The 15,534-nt window shown below is 39.8% G+C and overlaps 1 protein-coding gene across 1 annotated transcript in view; it reads right to left on the bottom strand.

Annotated features, from left to right (window-relative positions):
* The window catches only part of GRIN3A (glutamate ionotropic receptor NMDA type subunit 3A), a 930,574-nt gene that overhangs the window by 230,057 nt on the left and 684,983 nt on the right, over positions 1-15,534 (bottom strand). The window contains exon 6 of the mRNA XM_069766589.1: positions 11,293-11,408. Coding sequence (XP_069622690.1) covers positions 11,293-11,408 — 116 coding nt within the window. The remainder of the gene's footprint in view (positions 1-11,292; positions 11,409-15,534) is intronic.

The following is a 15,534-nucleotide window of genomic DNA, read 5'->3' as shown; positions in this document are numbered from 1 at the left end:
CAGGTAATCGGTATGTGAATTGGATGTTTCATAAGAAGATTTACTCATCATGACAGGCGTTATTCTTTACTTGCGAGCAAGTGCCACAATAGACATTTAACAACAAAAATGTTGTAGTAAAATTGTTGCACAAAAAATATTGCGGACAAAACAATATTTAAGCCTTGATGTTTTGTGATTTATAACCAATTATTTAACTGAATAAGTAGACTTAGCTGAAAAGGCAAAACGACATCCATAAAAATAAATGTAAAATTTATTGCTGTTGAGAAAATAAGTGGAAACCTAATTGGTGGAAATAAATTAGCTTCCATAATTTATTCTGCAAAATATTCTAGTAAATTTTCTATATTAGAAACACAAATATTTTAATAAAAAGTGATTATTTACCATGCAAATTGTCTAATGACTTACCTTATTATCATCCACAACTGAAAGCTTCCAAACCATTACATAGTTTATGAATAGGCCATGATAAATTATTGTATATGAAAAATTTATTTAATGAAATATTGCATTGTCTGTGTTTTGCTTAGCAGAAAATCTTGTTGGACAAAATAAATTACACGCAATACTTAATACATGTGAGTGAATGTATTACATTTTATGCCTTATCTTTATTTTTTACTCAGTTGACTTCTCTATTGCTAAAAGTTTGTTTACACGTCTTTCTTTGGCTGATAATCCCTTCTACCAATGCTCTATTTAGTTGTCCCATTCCATGCAGAAATGTGACCTCTATCGATATTCTTTTGGACTACCCTCGTGAACTATTTGGCCTCATTCTTTGTTTCTATGTGACAGTTTTTCTTAATATTCTTCAGCTTAACTCTTGGTTTTAGCATTTCCCAGCTTGACATCTCTTTTGTCTTCTACTTCTGATTGACCCTCTTGACTCTAATATAGCTTCTACTATGTATTTGGAACTGGTTTAGTTCTTGTCTCTCTGCTGATTTTTTTTAATCGTGGGCTCCTGCAATAAGGGTTCCACCACTTTATAGAGGTTAGAGAGTTAAAACCAGGGCGGTGATTGTCCCTCTCTCTATGTCAGTACCATTGCCCCTTTCTGCCTATTTCACACTGCATTGGGAAATTGGCAACATTGCCTCTCCCATTCTTCCTTGAACATCATTGTCACCTTTCCAACACCTCTCCATTTTATCTGAGCATTGTTCCCCTATAAACCCCTCTTTCATTGACAGCAGCATTTTCCCCCATCGACTCATCTCCTATTGAAAGTAACAGTTTCCCCCTTCTCACTCCTATTTTACAACCAGGTGCAATTTTCCACTCATCTTCCACCTTCAGCATTTTTGCCCCTTCCCACAACTCCACAACAGGCATCAGAACTCTGCTCTTCCCATCTCACCGAAACCGGCAGCATCACTATTCCCAATTGTATTGATACCACTAGTAGCAGAGTTCCTCTCTTCTCATTTTCTCTCACTAGCAGCACCTTCACCAACTTCCCACCCCTCTTCAACTGACAGAAGCATTTCATAGTCCTACAGTACTTTTAAAGGGGTACTGTCATTCTGTGTAGTCTCTTGCATGTGAAAGAGTTAGGGTGAGTGTTTTTTGTAGGTGGATATAGGTTCCGAGGATCATTTGGTAGGCAGAGATTTATTCTTGCAGGATCTTTTACACTCTATACACTATCCTGGAAGCATCAGTTAGGCTTCGGCTCCAGAGTTCCTGCTCTGTGCCAAAACAAATGACAAAACAAACATGTGTGGTGCACAGCAAGAAGAGATAGAGACAAAGGATGCTAAATTTAAATTTCCAACACTCACAAAAGGAAAAGACAAAATACAAACAGTCTGCACATCTGAATTAAGTATGTGTATTATATATTACTGTAAATATCAAAGTCATACGACATTGAAAAATCCCCCCCACCCAAAAAAAGGGGTGCTAATGACAAATCCTAAAGCACTCCTCTCAGTGGTAATCATGAAAAATTGGTAAATCAATCCATAATGCAATTGTGATGCTCTTGGATTCAATCCTCTTAGTTTGTGTTTTATGGTTGACTTCTCTTTCTTCCGAACCACAGGAGACACCTTTTCTCTGGGTGTTTGGGTTCTGCTTTTCTGATAGCAGTCTGCTTAGCTTAAAACACATGCTTTCATTTGTGTGCCAATAACCTTTTGAGTGCAGCTTTATATTCTGTCCTCCAGCTGGTGATAAATTCCTTTGGATGCTCTAGCATTCTATTGATGTTTGGAGACAGTCTGTGAGATTGCAGCTAAGGATTGTTGCTTTGCTGTTTCTTTGCAGTACTTTGCTCCAAACTTCTGTTTATCATTATGAAGTAGGCAGTATATTTGTTAACAGTACTTGCTTCATTCTTTGTTTGGTATATTGTTAATTACTTTCCTTACTCTGGGATCTCTCCTTTGTCAGCACACTTCTCTTCTTGTAGGTAATTAACAATCTGCTGTGCCCTCCAGTTATTAAGGAGGATTGTGAAGCAACTCGTTTTCCTTTTAGGCAGTTTAGGCCAGAGTTGCCATCTCCTAGTCTGTGGTTAGGCCCATCTCTCCACAGGTACCAATACGGACTGTGGAGTCAGGGTATCTAGTCTGTACAGGAACTGGTAGGGTCAGCTGCAGTTTTTAATGTAAAACCTATTCTCCCTAGAGAGTTGCTGCACAGGCATTTCTATTCTAGGAGCTGTTAGGAACTTTCAGGGTGAGCCCCTGTTGAGTGGGGACACCATTGTGTAACCTTAGGGTGCAAAACTCCTCAGTCAGGAAGGGACAGACCAGGGTCAGAGGGCTTTTACCAGTCTGAACAGGGATCTGTCAGGTTCAGGTTTTTGTTCCCTTGATTTGTACATTACCTGTGTGCTAGTTCTTGGGCAGTCATAGCATTAATATACATTCCAACCAAATAGTAGTAAAGTATACAATACCACAAAACAGTGAAATGCAAAAAGTAAAGAGCATGTAAATTAATACCTAGTGCTGTAGTACTGAAAAACTGGACAAAATAGGTAACAAATATGAAAAACATCTAGGGTTATTTTCAAAGAAGGATCCAAATAGCAGAGTAAATGAGACTATATGAAGTAAAGTAAGATGCCACATGTATGGCTACTAAAATATTGCTCTGTCAGACTTCCCAGATTGCCTGAAGCACAGATGTCCCAGCTTATGATCAGTGCTCTAACACCAGGAATCACCTGAACCGGCTGAAAGGCACCGCGATTCTCCCTCTGCATGTCTACCTCTGTGGTCTCCCATTCTTCTTTGGCCGCAGTGGGAGCTGCTCAGCAAAAATGTCAGTCTCAGCATCTTGCCCAGACTTGTGCTATTCACTTGGTCACTGTGGGCTCTCCAGCCAAGGCTATAGTAACTAGCAGTAGGCAGCAGTGAACAGGCCTTCCAGAGGCTAAGAGAAACCAAAAACAGGCAGAGATGCTTACCTGTCTTACTGGGCCTTAATACAAATGCACTAATGATTCTGTAAACTATGGTCTCTGTTCAGACAGGATGCATTATAGTTAGCACTGGGCAGCCCACCATTGGGCATCATTAATAGGCTGAGAACCAGATGCTCTGCATTCCTTGTATGAACATTGCCACATACAGATTATATTTTTTGCACTTGTGTGCCACACAGCCAATCCCTGATTGAAGGCTGGCTGCCTCATTTGGTATTATTGCATCTGTGCAGTTGCCAATTTACTTGGGTCCGCTGCACCCTATTAGTCCATTTGTATTGAGACCCAGTTACACAGGTAAGCATCTCTGCCTGTTTTTGTTTTTTCTTGAATATTGGAGGATAGTTTCCTTTTTGTGGTTTTTATGTTAGAGTAGGACTGGCAAGTGTAAGGATCCCTGATGCGGGTTGGCAGCTTACGTATTATGGCCAGAATATCAACCAATATCTTACATATATCGATATGTTTTGTGCACTTTATATATTTTTTCGGGGTGCAGTTGGACCCAAATGGTTCTGTAAACTATGGCCTCTGTTCACACAAGATGCATTACAGTATAGTTAGCACTGGGCAGCCCGCCATTGGGCATCATTAATAGGCTGAGAACCAGATGCTAGGCATTCCTTGTGTAAACATTGCCACATACAGATTATATTTTTTGCACTGGTGTGCCACACGGCCAATCCCTGATTGAAGGCTGGCTGTCTCATTTGGTATTATTGCACCTGTGCAGTTGCCAATTTACTTGGGTCTGCTGCACCCTGTTAGTGCATTTGCATTGAGGCCCAGTTACACAAGTAAGTATCTCCGCCTGTTTTTGTTTTTTCTTGAATATTGGAGGATTTTTTTCCTCTTTTTGTGGTTTTTATGTTAGAGTAGGACTGGCAAGTGTAAGGAGACTTGATGCGGGTTTCTAGCTTATGTATTATGGCCAGAATATCAACCAATACCTTACACATATTGATATGTTTTTGTGCACTTTATATATTTTTTCGGGGTGCAATTGGGCCCAAATGGTTCTGTAAACTATGGCCTCTGTTCACACAGGATGCATTACAGTATAGTTAGCACTGGGTAGCCCGCTATAGGGGATCATTAATAGGCTGAGAACTAGATGCTCTTCATTCCTTGTATGAACATTGCCACATACAGATTATATTTTTTTGCACTGGTGTGCCACATGGCCAATCCCTGATTGAAGGCTGGCTGTATTATTTATTGCACCTGTGCAGTTGTCATTTTACTTGGGGCTGCTGCACCCTGTTAGTGCATTTGTATTGAGGCCCAGTTAGACAGGTAAGCATTTCTGCCTGTTTTTGTTTTTTCTTGAATATTGGAAGATTTTTTCCTCTCTTTGTGGTTTTTATAACTTCCAGAGGCTAAGTCCAGAAATCTCCCTACTGAGCATGCTCATGAGGTGGCGACCTCCCATTGGTCATCGGTCATTAGCTGCTCGGGTGATTTGGCAGTTCTGGATTGGTCAACGAGCAATGTCCTGTCTGACTGGAGTTGAATGGGAATGTATTAAAGGTTTCCTGGAGCTCTCACCGGCGTGCTAAGATTATTTATACCTTATGAGTGTGTGGAACATAGCGGTAGTGTGGACTGCGTGTGCTCAGGGCAGGCGTATAACCTTTAGAATTCCAGCACCTCTGGAGAGGAGTTCATGTGCGTGCACATGCGTGAAGGTTGCGTTCTCCTGTGAGATTAAGAGGGATCGGGTTTAGCACCATACCTGCTCTGTTACTCTGTGCGACTGACACAGCTCTACAGCAAAGCATCTTTTCCATTGTTGTGTGTGAGTGACACAGCCTTGTGTGCTATACACTGAGTGACATTTAACTCAGTGTGAGCTAGCTATCGCTCGCTGTGTGTTCCGCCATTGTTCACATTAGCTGCAGTTTTCCATCTCTGCAAGGTGGACCCCGGGTTGCGATCGCATGTCATCAATATTTACATTTAGTGTGATCTGCCAACCCTAACACCAGCTCTCAGTGGTGCAATCAACGATGATATCAGTTGCACCAATCAGACCTCACAGACGTGCTGTGACCTGGCAGTGACAGCCCTGAACTTCCTCCTTTTCGCTTCTGAGTTGTACAGGGTGGTCACTCTGTCTGTTTGTGTGCTGTGCTGCATTCTGTGCTGCCACAGCATCTGTGACATCACAGATCCTGCTGCTGATGCCTGATCACTGTTCCTGCTGAAGAAAGTAAAGAAGAAATAAGAGTTCCTGACCTCTTTTCTGTCCTCATCCACCCAAATCCCCCTCCCCACCCCCTATTTCCCCTATCCACTCCTTGCCGCCAAGCTCTGATCCGTACTTGATCATTGATCAGTACATGATCATGTGACCTTTGGCAGTTTTTTCTTTGTCTTGCGTCCTGCATGCAATTCAGTGATCAACATCTGTGCTAGCTGGTTTCCAGAACGTTTTTTTCATCCCTGTTCATTCTCTCCTCTCTCCATTTTGCACCACCTCCTCCCGTGCGTCCAGCAGCCGCAGAGCATCGATCAGTGACTCAAATCACTGATTTGCACTTGTGCTTTCTGTTTTCCACAACTTTTTTCAACTTACTCGCCCCTTTGCACCAATCTGTGTGTGCGTCCTGCAGCAGCTGAGCCACTGATCAGAGGTACACCACTGATTGGCACCAGCACTCATTTTTGGCAAGGACTTTTTTTCCCTGTCCATTTTTCCCCCCTCCCCTTTGCACCTGCTCCATGTGTGCATACAGCAGCTGTCGAGCGTTTATCAGCGACTCAAATCGCTGATCTGCACTTGTGCTCACTTTTCCACAACTTTTTTTTCCCCACAGATTACTTCACCTTTGCAACACATTCCTGTGTCCGTCCTACGCACATCACTGACCGGCCCCTGGTTGCTGCTTTTTTTCATTTAGAAAAAAGATAGACGTTTACACCAAGCATTCACACACTCACACATGAATAAAGTTTGGTATGAAATACGTAAAAAAAAGTCCCGCTTGTCCCAAACCCGCCATTTAGCAGAGAAGGCATATGCTTTCCTTACCTCTGACATGGACAGTGAGGGAGAGGATCCCACTTTTCTTTATTTTTCCTACTCCTCCTCCTCATCCTTTTACTCCACTGATAAAGAACTGTGACGTGGATGCCTCAGTACAGAAACTGAACCACCCATGTCTGACCATATATGGACCTCACCCCTGAATATTATAAGTCACTAATTCCTGATCTTGTGGTGCAATCAAGAATCAAATTTACACCACTAGCCTCACAGAAATGGACTTTTTCAAAGTTTTATGCCCAACAATTTTTGTCACTAAACCGCTCAACATCATTTCCTAACTGGAGTCCGTTAGACGCAGAAGGAATGATATCATTTTGGGCCTAGTTCTTTACATGACATTAGTGAAGGAGCCAGAACTTCGGCAATATTGGACTGATTACATTTTGTATAACACTCCAGTATTACGAATGGCCATCACCCAGAAACAATTTGAGGTCATCCACAAAGTCATGCATTATAATGAGATTGCATGGTGTCCTCACCGAGGTGACCCTAACTTTGACCGTCTTTTCAAAGTTCGTCCGTCAGTAGCAAATTTGCTGAGCAATATGAGCCCAAATGGACATCTGAGTGGATAGGTCCCTAATCCATTTCAAGGGGATGCTCAAATTCCACCAATACCTACCCGTTAAGAGGGTCAGGTATGGAATTAAGCTCTAAAAACTGTGTGAGAGTACCTCAAGTTACACACACAGGTTTAGGGAAGGGAAGGACACCCAGATTCAACCCCCTGAATGCCTCCTGTCCTGGGAGTGAGTGGGAAAATTGTATGGGATTTGGTGCACCCACTGCTGGATCAAGGTTACCACTTCTATGTAGATAACGTTTATTTCAGCATCCCACTGTTCAGGTCCCTTTCTGTGTGAACTACTGCAGCCTGAGGTACTGTCCACAATAATCAGAGAGGCTTCCCTAAAATGCTAATTAGGCAACTGCCCAGAAAAGGTGAAAGCAGAGCCCAATGTAGCACCTCTATGCTGGTGGGCAAGTACAAGAACAAGAGGGATTTCCTTTTGTCAACCACCATATTTGGTGATAGCAGCACTCCCAGCACTGTACGAGGTACCTCTAGACAGGTCTGCAAACCGGACTGTGCACTGGGATACAACAAGAAATTGGGGTAATTGATTTCTCTGATCAAGTCCTCTAGCAGTACAGTGCCCTTAGAAAGGCCAAGGTGTGGTACAAGAAGCTGGTCATGCACATTGTACAGAAAGCACTGTACAAAATTTTTGTGCTATCACGATGTGCAGGCCAGACCAGTACATCATACCTTCGGTTCCAAAAGGTAGTGATCATGGCCCTAATCTTTGAAGGTTAAGAAGGAGCTGGTCCCAGTACATCTGGAATTAAAGGTGCTCGTATCATAGCAGGTTAAGATTTTCCCGGGGAAGTCCTTCAAAGCACAATTAAAGGGAGAATGCAACAGTGGTGCCGAGTGTGTTACAGAAGGGGAATATGCAAGGACATCACTTATCAATGCAATACCTGCCCCAACAAACCTGGTCTGTGTATGAAAGAATGCTTCAGACTGTACGACACATCTATGGACTACTAAATTAATTTCTGTCTGACACAATTCACATATGCCAGAATAACGTACACTACACAAATCATGTATGCCAACCTAACGAATTCTACACAACTCACCTATGCCAACTTGATGAACTCTACAGTACTCATGTATACCAACCTGACAAACTCTACACCAGTCACATATCCCAACCTGACAATCTTTACACTACACACGTATCCCAATCTGATGAACACTACACAACTCACGTATGACAACCTGATGAGCTCTTCACTACTCACATATACCAACCTGATTCACTCTACACAACTTACATATGCCAATGCATGATAAAATTTACATTCCAGGAAACAGAAGACCACTTCAAAAATTGGATCACTTGTGAGTCATTTCCACTGTTTAGGCATATTAGGGGCTCTGCAAGTGTGACATGACACCCGAAGACCATTCCATCAAAGTCTGCATTCCAAAACGTCACTCCTTCCCTTCCGAGCCCTGACGTTGACCCAAACAGTAGTTTTCTCCCACATATGGGGTATCCAAGTACTCAGGAGATCATGGAAAAAAAATGTTCAGGTCCATTTTCTACAGTTAACCTTGTGAAAATAAATATTTTTTGGCTAAAATAAAATTTTGGTGGAAAAAAATTAACTTTTTTATTTATTTTCACAACTCAACGTTATAATTTTCTGTGAAGCACCTGAAGGTTCAAGATGCTCACCATACATCTAGATAAATTCCTTGGAGGGTCTAGTTTCCAAAATGGGGTCACTTGTGGAGGGTTTCTACTGTTTCGGCACATCAGGTGCTCTGGAAATGTGACATAAAAGGCCACACACCATTCCATCAAAGTCTGCATTCCAAAAAGTCACTCTTTCCCTTCCGAGCCCCGACAAGCCCAAACAAAAGTTTTCTCCCACATATGGGTTATCAGCGTACTCAGTAGAATTTGCACAACAAATTTTGAGGTCCATACTCTCTTTTTAACCTTGTAAAAATAATTTTTGGGGGCTAAAATAACATTTTTGTGGAAAAATTTATTTTCACAACTCAACGTTAGAATTTTCTATAAAGCACCTGAAGGTTCAAGGTGCTCACCACACATCTAGTTAAATTCCTTGAGGGGTCTAGTTTCCTAAATGCGGTCACTCATGGGGGTTTCCACTGTTTAGGTACATCAGGGCCTCTCCAAACATGACATGGCATCCGATCTCAATTCCAGCCAGTTTTGCGTTTAAAAAGTCAAACGGTGCGCCTTCCCTTCCGATCCAAACAGTGTTTTTTCTCCCACATATGGAGTATCAGCGTCCTCAGTACAAATTGTAGAACAACTTTTGGAGTCCAATTTCTCCTGTTACTCTTGTGAAAATAAAAAAATAAGGGCTAAAAGACCATTTTTGTGGAAACAATTTATTTTTTATTTTCATGGCTCTACGTTATAAACTTCTGTGAAGCATTTGGGGGTTCAAAGTGCTCACCACATATCTAGATACGTTCCTTGAGGGGTCTAGTTTCCAAAATGGGGTCAGTATGCGATCTCAATTCCAACCAATTTTTCTTTGAAAAAGTCAAAAGGTGCTCTTCCCTTCCGAGCTCTGTCATGCCCCCAAACAGTGGTTTTCCCCAGCATGTTGGGTATTAGCATACTCAGGACAAATTTCAAAACAAGTATAGGGGACAATTTTTTCCAGTTACTCTTGTAAACATAAAAAAATGAGGGCTGAAAGATCATTTTAGTATAACACATTTGATTTTTTAAATTTTCACGGCTCAATGTTATAAACTTCTGTGAAGCACTTGGGAGTTCAAAGTGCTCAACACACATCAACATAAGTTCCTTGAGGGGTCTACTTTCTAAAATGGGTTCACTTGTTGGGGATTTCCACTGTTTACGTACATCAGGGGCTCACCAAGCGCAACATGGCGTCCACTAATTATTCCAGAAAATTTTACATTAAAAAATTCAAACGGCGCTCCTTCCCTTCCGAGCTCTGCCGTGTGCCTAAAAAGTGTTTTTCCCCATATATGGGGAATCATCATGTTCAGAAAAAATTGCATTACAAATTTTGGGGTTCAATTTTTCCGGTTACACTTGTGAAAATAAAAAAATGAGTCTAAAATTTAATTTTAGTAAAAAAAAAAGTTGAATGTTAATTTTTTCCTTTCACGCTCCATATAATTCCTGTGAAGCACCAGAAGGGTTAATAATACTGATGAGCAAGTATACTCGCTGCTCTGGTTTTCCAGATCACGCTCGGGTCGTCTCAGGGTATTTGTTAGTGCTTGGAGATCTACTGTAGTTTTCATAGCTGCAGCTGCATAATTTACGGCTGCTAGACAGGCTGAATACATGTGAGGAATGCCTATTTTTTAGGGAATTCCCACATGTACTCAGGCTGTCTAGCAGCCATAAATCATGCAGCTGAGGCGAGGAAAACTAAATTTCCAAGCACTAACAAATACTCGGAGATCACCAGAGCGTGCTCGGGGAGACTTGAGTAACAATGCTATTCGCTCATTATTTAGTAAAGTTCTTAAATGTGGTTTTCAGCACCTTGAGGGGAGCAGTTTTTAGAATGGTGCCACTTTTGGGTATTTTCTGTCATATATACCCCTCAAAGTCACTTCAAATGTGATGTTGCCCCTAAAAAAATGAATTTGTAAATTTTGTTGTAAAAATGAGAAATCGCTGGTCAACTTTTAACCCTTGTAATTTCCTAACAAAAAAATTGTTTTCAAAATTGTGCTGATGTAAGGTTGACATGTGAGAAATATTATTTATTAACTATTTTGTGTGACATATCTCTGTGATTTAAGGGCATTAAAATTTTACCACTATCACAAAGCCCAATATGTCTCAAAAAAAATCTCTGAATCAGCGGAATCCGTTGAAGCATTCCAGAGTCATTACCTCATAAAGGACAGTGGTCAGAATTGTAAAAATTGGCCTGGTCATTAACGTGCAAACCACCTTTGAATGTAGAAGGGTTAAAATCAATGTTTTTTTCAGGTATTTTAGAGTGTACCATAAAAGTTTTAAACAGCTTACTAATAATCTACTTTACTTGCAGATTAACAGAATTTTCCTATACATTTTCTGTTGTCGGAATTTTGACCCTTAGCTATACAATCAATTGATACAGCAGGGATACTAATGGGAATGTATACATTTGTATTTAATTAAGTGCTTACCAAAAATATACAACTTTACATAACAATTATCAAATGTACTGCAACTGAAAAAAAAATTAACTGTACCTTCAATTGCAAATGGTTTGCCAACCGTCAGCAACTTGCATTCAGCATCAATAGAGACTTCGTAGTCCAGGAGTGCTTTGTCCATGATGAAAGCATCTAATGTTTCCGGGTCGTTCCTGCACGCATCACAAGACAACAATATGATGTTTAGTTAATTGCTATGAATAAAGTAAATGCTAGCACTATGTGAACTGCGTTCTAAGAGACAGAAATTTTTGAATATGTATTCGTGGTGCCAGAGTGAAATGTTATCCCAGGTCAATAGGACAAACCAAATAGGACATAAGATCAAGGAGGAAATTCAAGCAAACTACCAAACAGATATCTCCAAAAAGGACTCCAAGATGACCTCTGTTCACACAACTTACACCTCCAGCTCCAAACCAGGTTATAGCATACTATTACTGTCAACTACTTAAGCTAAGAGGTATTTATACCAGAGGGAAATGGAGAAATCAGAACAGCTGAGATAGCTCAGGATGGAGAGCCCTAAAGGGACAAACAGAACTGTTTTGCTCTTGCAACAACAGAGCAAGGAAAATCTCCAGAGCTAACTGAAAGGCAAAGCAGATCCAACCAGTGTAGATGCAAGTGTAGCCAATCTTCTGACTCCTCTCTGTCACAGTATCCCTGTGACACATGCGCATTGATTCTGAACTGCCACATTCCCCATGGCCCTTCATAGTTGTTATACTTTCTTACAACAGGTGCAGTGAACTCAGTGCAATGCAGTTTTACTTTGTGGTTGGATCATGCTACTATTGCAAATGAGTCATCAATTTAATTATGTAATCACTTGTGTTTTACCATGGATAATTCATGCTCAGTGCTTTTTATAATGCACTGTACCGTATCCATGAGATGATCACTTTATTAATTCTAATTATGACTAATGTTTACCCTTTGGGATTTATTCCATAAATGATTTGTGATTATATTTATAAGTTATACACATTAATGATCTAAGGAATCTATAATCATGTAATTGATTGATGCACCTATATATGCATTCATGTGTGTTGTTTTTAGAAAAAGGTTCACTTTGGATCAAAATGTTTCTGAAGTTTTTTATAGATAGATCTATAGATAGATGATAGATGGATAGATAGATAGATAGATAGATAGATGGATAGATAGATAGAAAAACAGATGGATAGATAGATAGATAGATAGATAGATAGATAGATAGATAGATAGATAGATAGATAGATAGATAGATAGATAGATAGATCTATAGATAGATGATAGATGGATAGATAATAGATAGATAGATAGAGAGAGAGAGAGAGAGAGAGAGAGAGAGAGATAGATAGATAGATAGATAGATATGGGATAGATAGATAGATAGATAGATAGATCTATAGATAGATGATAGATGGATAGATAATAGATAGATAGATAGATAGATAGATAGATAGATAGATAGATAGATAGATAGAGAGATAGATAGATAGATCTATAGATAGATAGATGATAGATGGATAGATAATAGATAGATAGATAGATAGATAGATAGATAGATAGATAGGTAGATAGATATCGAATTTAAGAGTGTCTTGATCTCAAGATATGAGTGCAAACCTCGGTTCCCAGCAGCTCCATGCTCGGCTTGTGTTCAGCACAAGGAAGATTTTCCTGTGTCAGCACGTCATCAGTAATGTGCATAATTAATTCACTGGTCAACAGCATTTTTGGTGCCAAAGATATTTCATCGAATTTAGGGTAACTTTGGGGTGCTGATTCTGAATATGTTATCAGTTTTGCCAGATTGGCTCAAGTTTTTGAGATTTTTCGTAAAATGTGTAAAAAAAAGACGTAATTTGCTTTCACGCGCATTAACTTTATTGATATTGTCATGAATACAATAAATTTAACAAAGTAAATGTTGATTTTAGTTTATTTTAACTAGTTTTAGAAAGTAATCTTCAAAAATGAACAAGACATGAAAGATAGGAGACATTTAATCGCTGGAAAAGCGCTTTTTATATGATTTTCTTCTATGTGAGCTATTCGGGCAGTCACGCTGTAGATTCCAGCAGTAATCAGCCATCATATGTCTGTCCCATCTGCCTTGGTACCTTTCCTCCATCACCATAATATCCTGATGAAATCTCTCCCCTTGTTCTTCGCTAAAATCTCCAATGTTTTCTGGAAATCTGTCCAAGTGACTGTGAAGATAATGCAATTTAATGCTCATGTGTACACCCAGATTTCTAAATCTCAATAGCATGTGTTGTACCAGTTCTTCATAATTGTCTGCCTTTTGATTTCCCAAGAAGTTCTTCACTACCAACACAAAACTACACCATGCAGCAGCTTCAATGTCATTCATTTCCTTAGGAAAATTTGAATCTTTAATGAGTTTCCGAATTTGAGGACCATCAAAGATTCCTGCCTTCAGTTTTTCGCTACTAAGACCAGGGAAAGATCTGCAGATGTACATGAAGCAATTACCATCTTTGTCTAATGCCTTGACGAACTGCTTCATTAATCCTAACTTTATGTGAAGTGGTGGTAGAATGATTTTTTTCCCTGTCCACCAAAGGTTCGTTCACTATGTTTGATGCTCCTACTGTTAAGGTATCCCTTGAAGGCCAATTCAGTTTCTCCCAGTGCTGATGTTTTGCTCTACTATCCCACATGCAGATGAAGCAAGGATACTTTGTGTATCCACTTTGCTGTCCAAGTAAAAAGTTGACCATTTTTAAATCAACACATATCAGCCACGAATGTTCATGGTAGCACAGTTTCTCCAAGACCATTTTGACATTTTTGTATTGTTCTGCAAGTTTAGTTGAGTGAGCTACTGGAAGAGATGCACACTGATTGCCATTGTTCAACAAAACACATTTCAAACTCCTTTTAGAACTATCTATGAAAAGCCTCCAGTCTTCAGGACGATATACTTGTAAACCCATTTGCAGCATCAGGCCAGGAATATCCTTACAATATACAAGTAGGTCATCTTCACAGAAAAATTGCTTCTTCTCTGGTCCGGTAAGATGTAATTTTAGTTCCAGGCGTCAGACAATTTTTTTCACTTAGCCTTGAAGCTAAAAGTTCGGATGTACTTTTTGAGAGGTTGAGGTCTCTTATTAGATCGTTGAGCTCTCCTTGGGTAAATTGCGTAGGTGTTCTGAAACTTCCTTCATATTCTAGTTCACTTCCAGAACTGATGTTTAGCTCCATACCCTGCATTTCATCATCATCAGGTGGGGGAAGGTCAGGTAACATGGTAAACACAGGTACAGGCACATCTTCACAATGAGGGACAGGCCTTCTTGCAGATTCCATGTTAGGATACTCCCATTTTCGTTTCTTATGCTTATTGAATCCTTGCACTTGCACTGCACAGAAATAACAGTCATCATGATGATTTTTTTGCTCTCTCCACACCATTGGAACACCAAATTTGAAGCTTTTTCTTTGTCCTTTGCTCCATTTTTGTAATAATTCGATACATGCTTTGCACACTATGTGTGGTGCCCAAAACTTGTCTTGGTCCCCAAGCATAACCCCAAAATAGGCAAAATACACTTTTTTTACGAAGTCTGTTATGTTTCTTCTATGTTTTGGCAGTGTGTATTCACCACAAATGTAACAGAATGAGTCTGGATCGTTAAGACAACTTCTTCTTGATGAGTTCATGCTTTTCACTGGAAAACAGACAACAACATAAAGTTAGTGCAAAAATCAAGCTATGAACAAACTTTTAGAACACTAATTAACACAAAACTATATTGAGAACTGCTCAGTTCAAGTACTAATCCAAAGAAATTAATGAGATGATGCGTCGCATTTACCAACAAGTGCTATAAATAAGATACCAAAAATCTCAAAAACTTGAGCCAATCTGGCAAAACTGATAGCATATTCAGAATCAGCACCCCAAAAATACCCCAAATTCATTAAAATATTTTGGACACCAGAAAAAAAATTTTTTTTTGTTGACCTGTGTATAGGTGTATTTATAATAATATTTCAAACACATCTAAATAATTTTAGCAAACGGGCAAGTTATTTAGTTCACTGTAGCATGGCTTTTAAAACAAGGTAAAATATGTCAGTATTGCCCACTTAGAAGCTTAAAGTGGTGCATTTGCAACACATTAGGTGGTATTACAGGCTTACCACACAAAAGCCTTTCTGGCTCTTTCAAGGGATGCTCTGAAATGTCGAAAAGGCCAATGAAGCAAGGAAACCATGTTGTTCGATCCATTCCCTTATGAAATGACCCTTGGG

The sequence above is a fragment of the Ranitomeya imitator genome, chromosome 1 (genome assembly GCF_032444005.1).
Source record: "Ranitomeya imitator isolate aRanImi1 chromosome 1, aRanImi1.pri, whole genome shotgun sequence".
Taxonomy (NCBI): Eukaryota; Metazoa; Chordata; class Amphibia; order Anura; family Dendrobatidae; genus Ranitomeya; species Ranitomeya imitator.
This window is presented reverse-complemented; position numbering and strand designations above follow the sequence as displayed.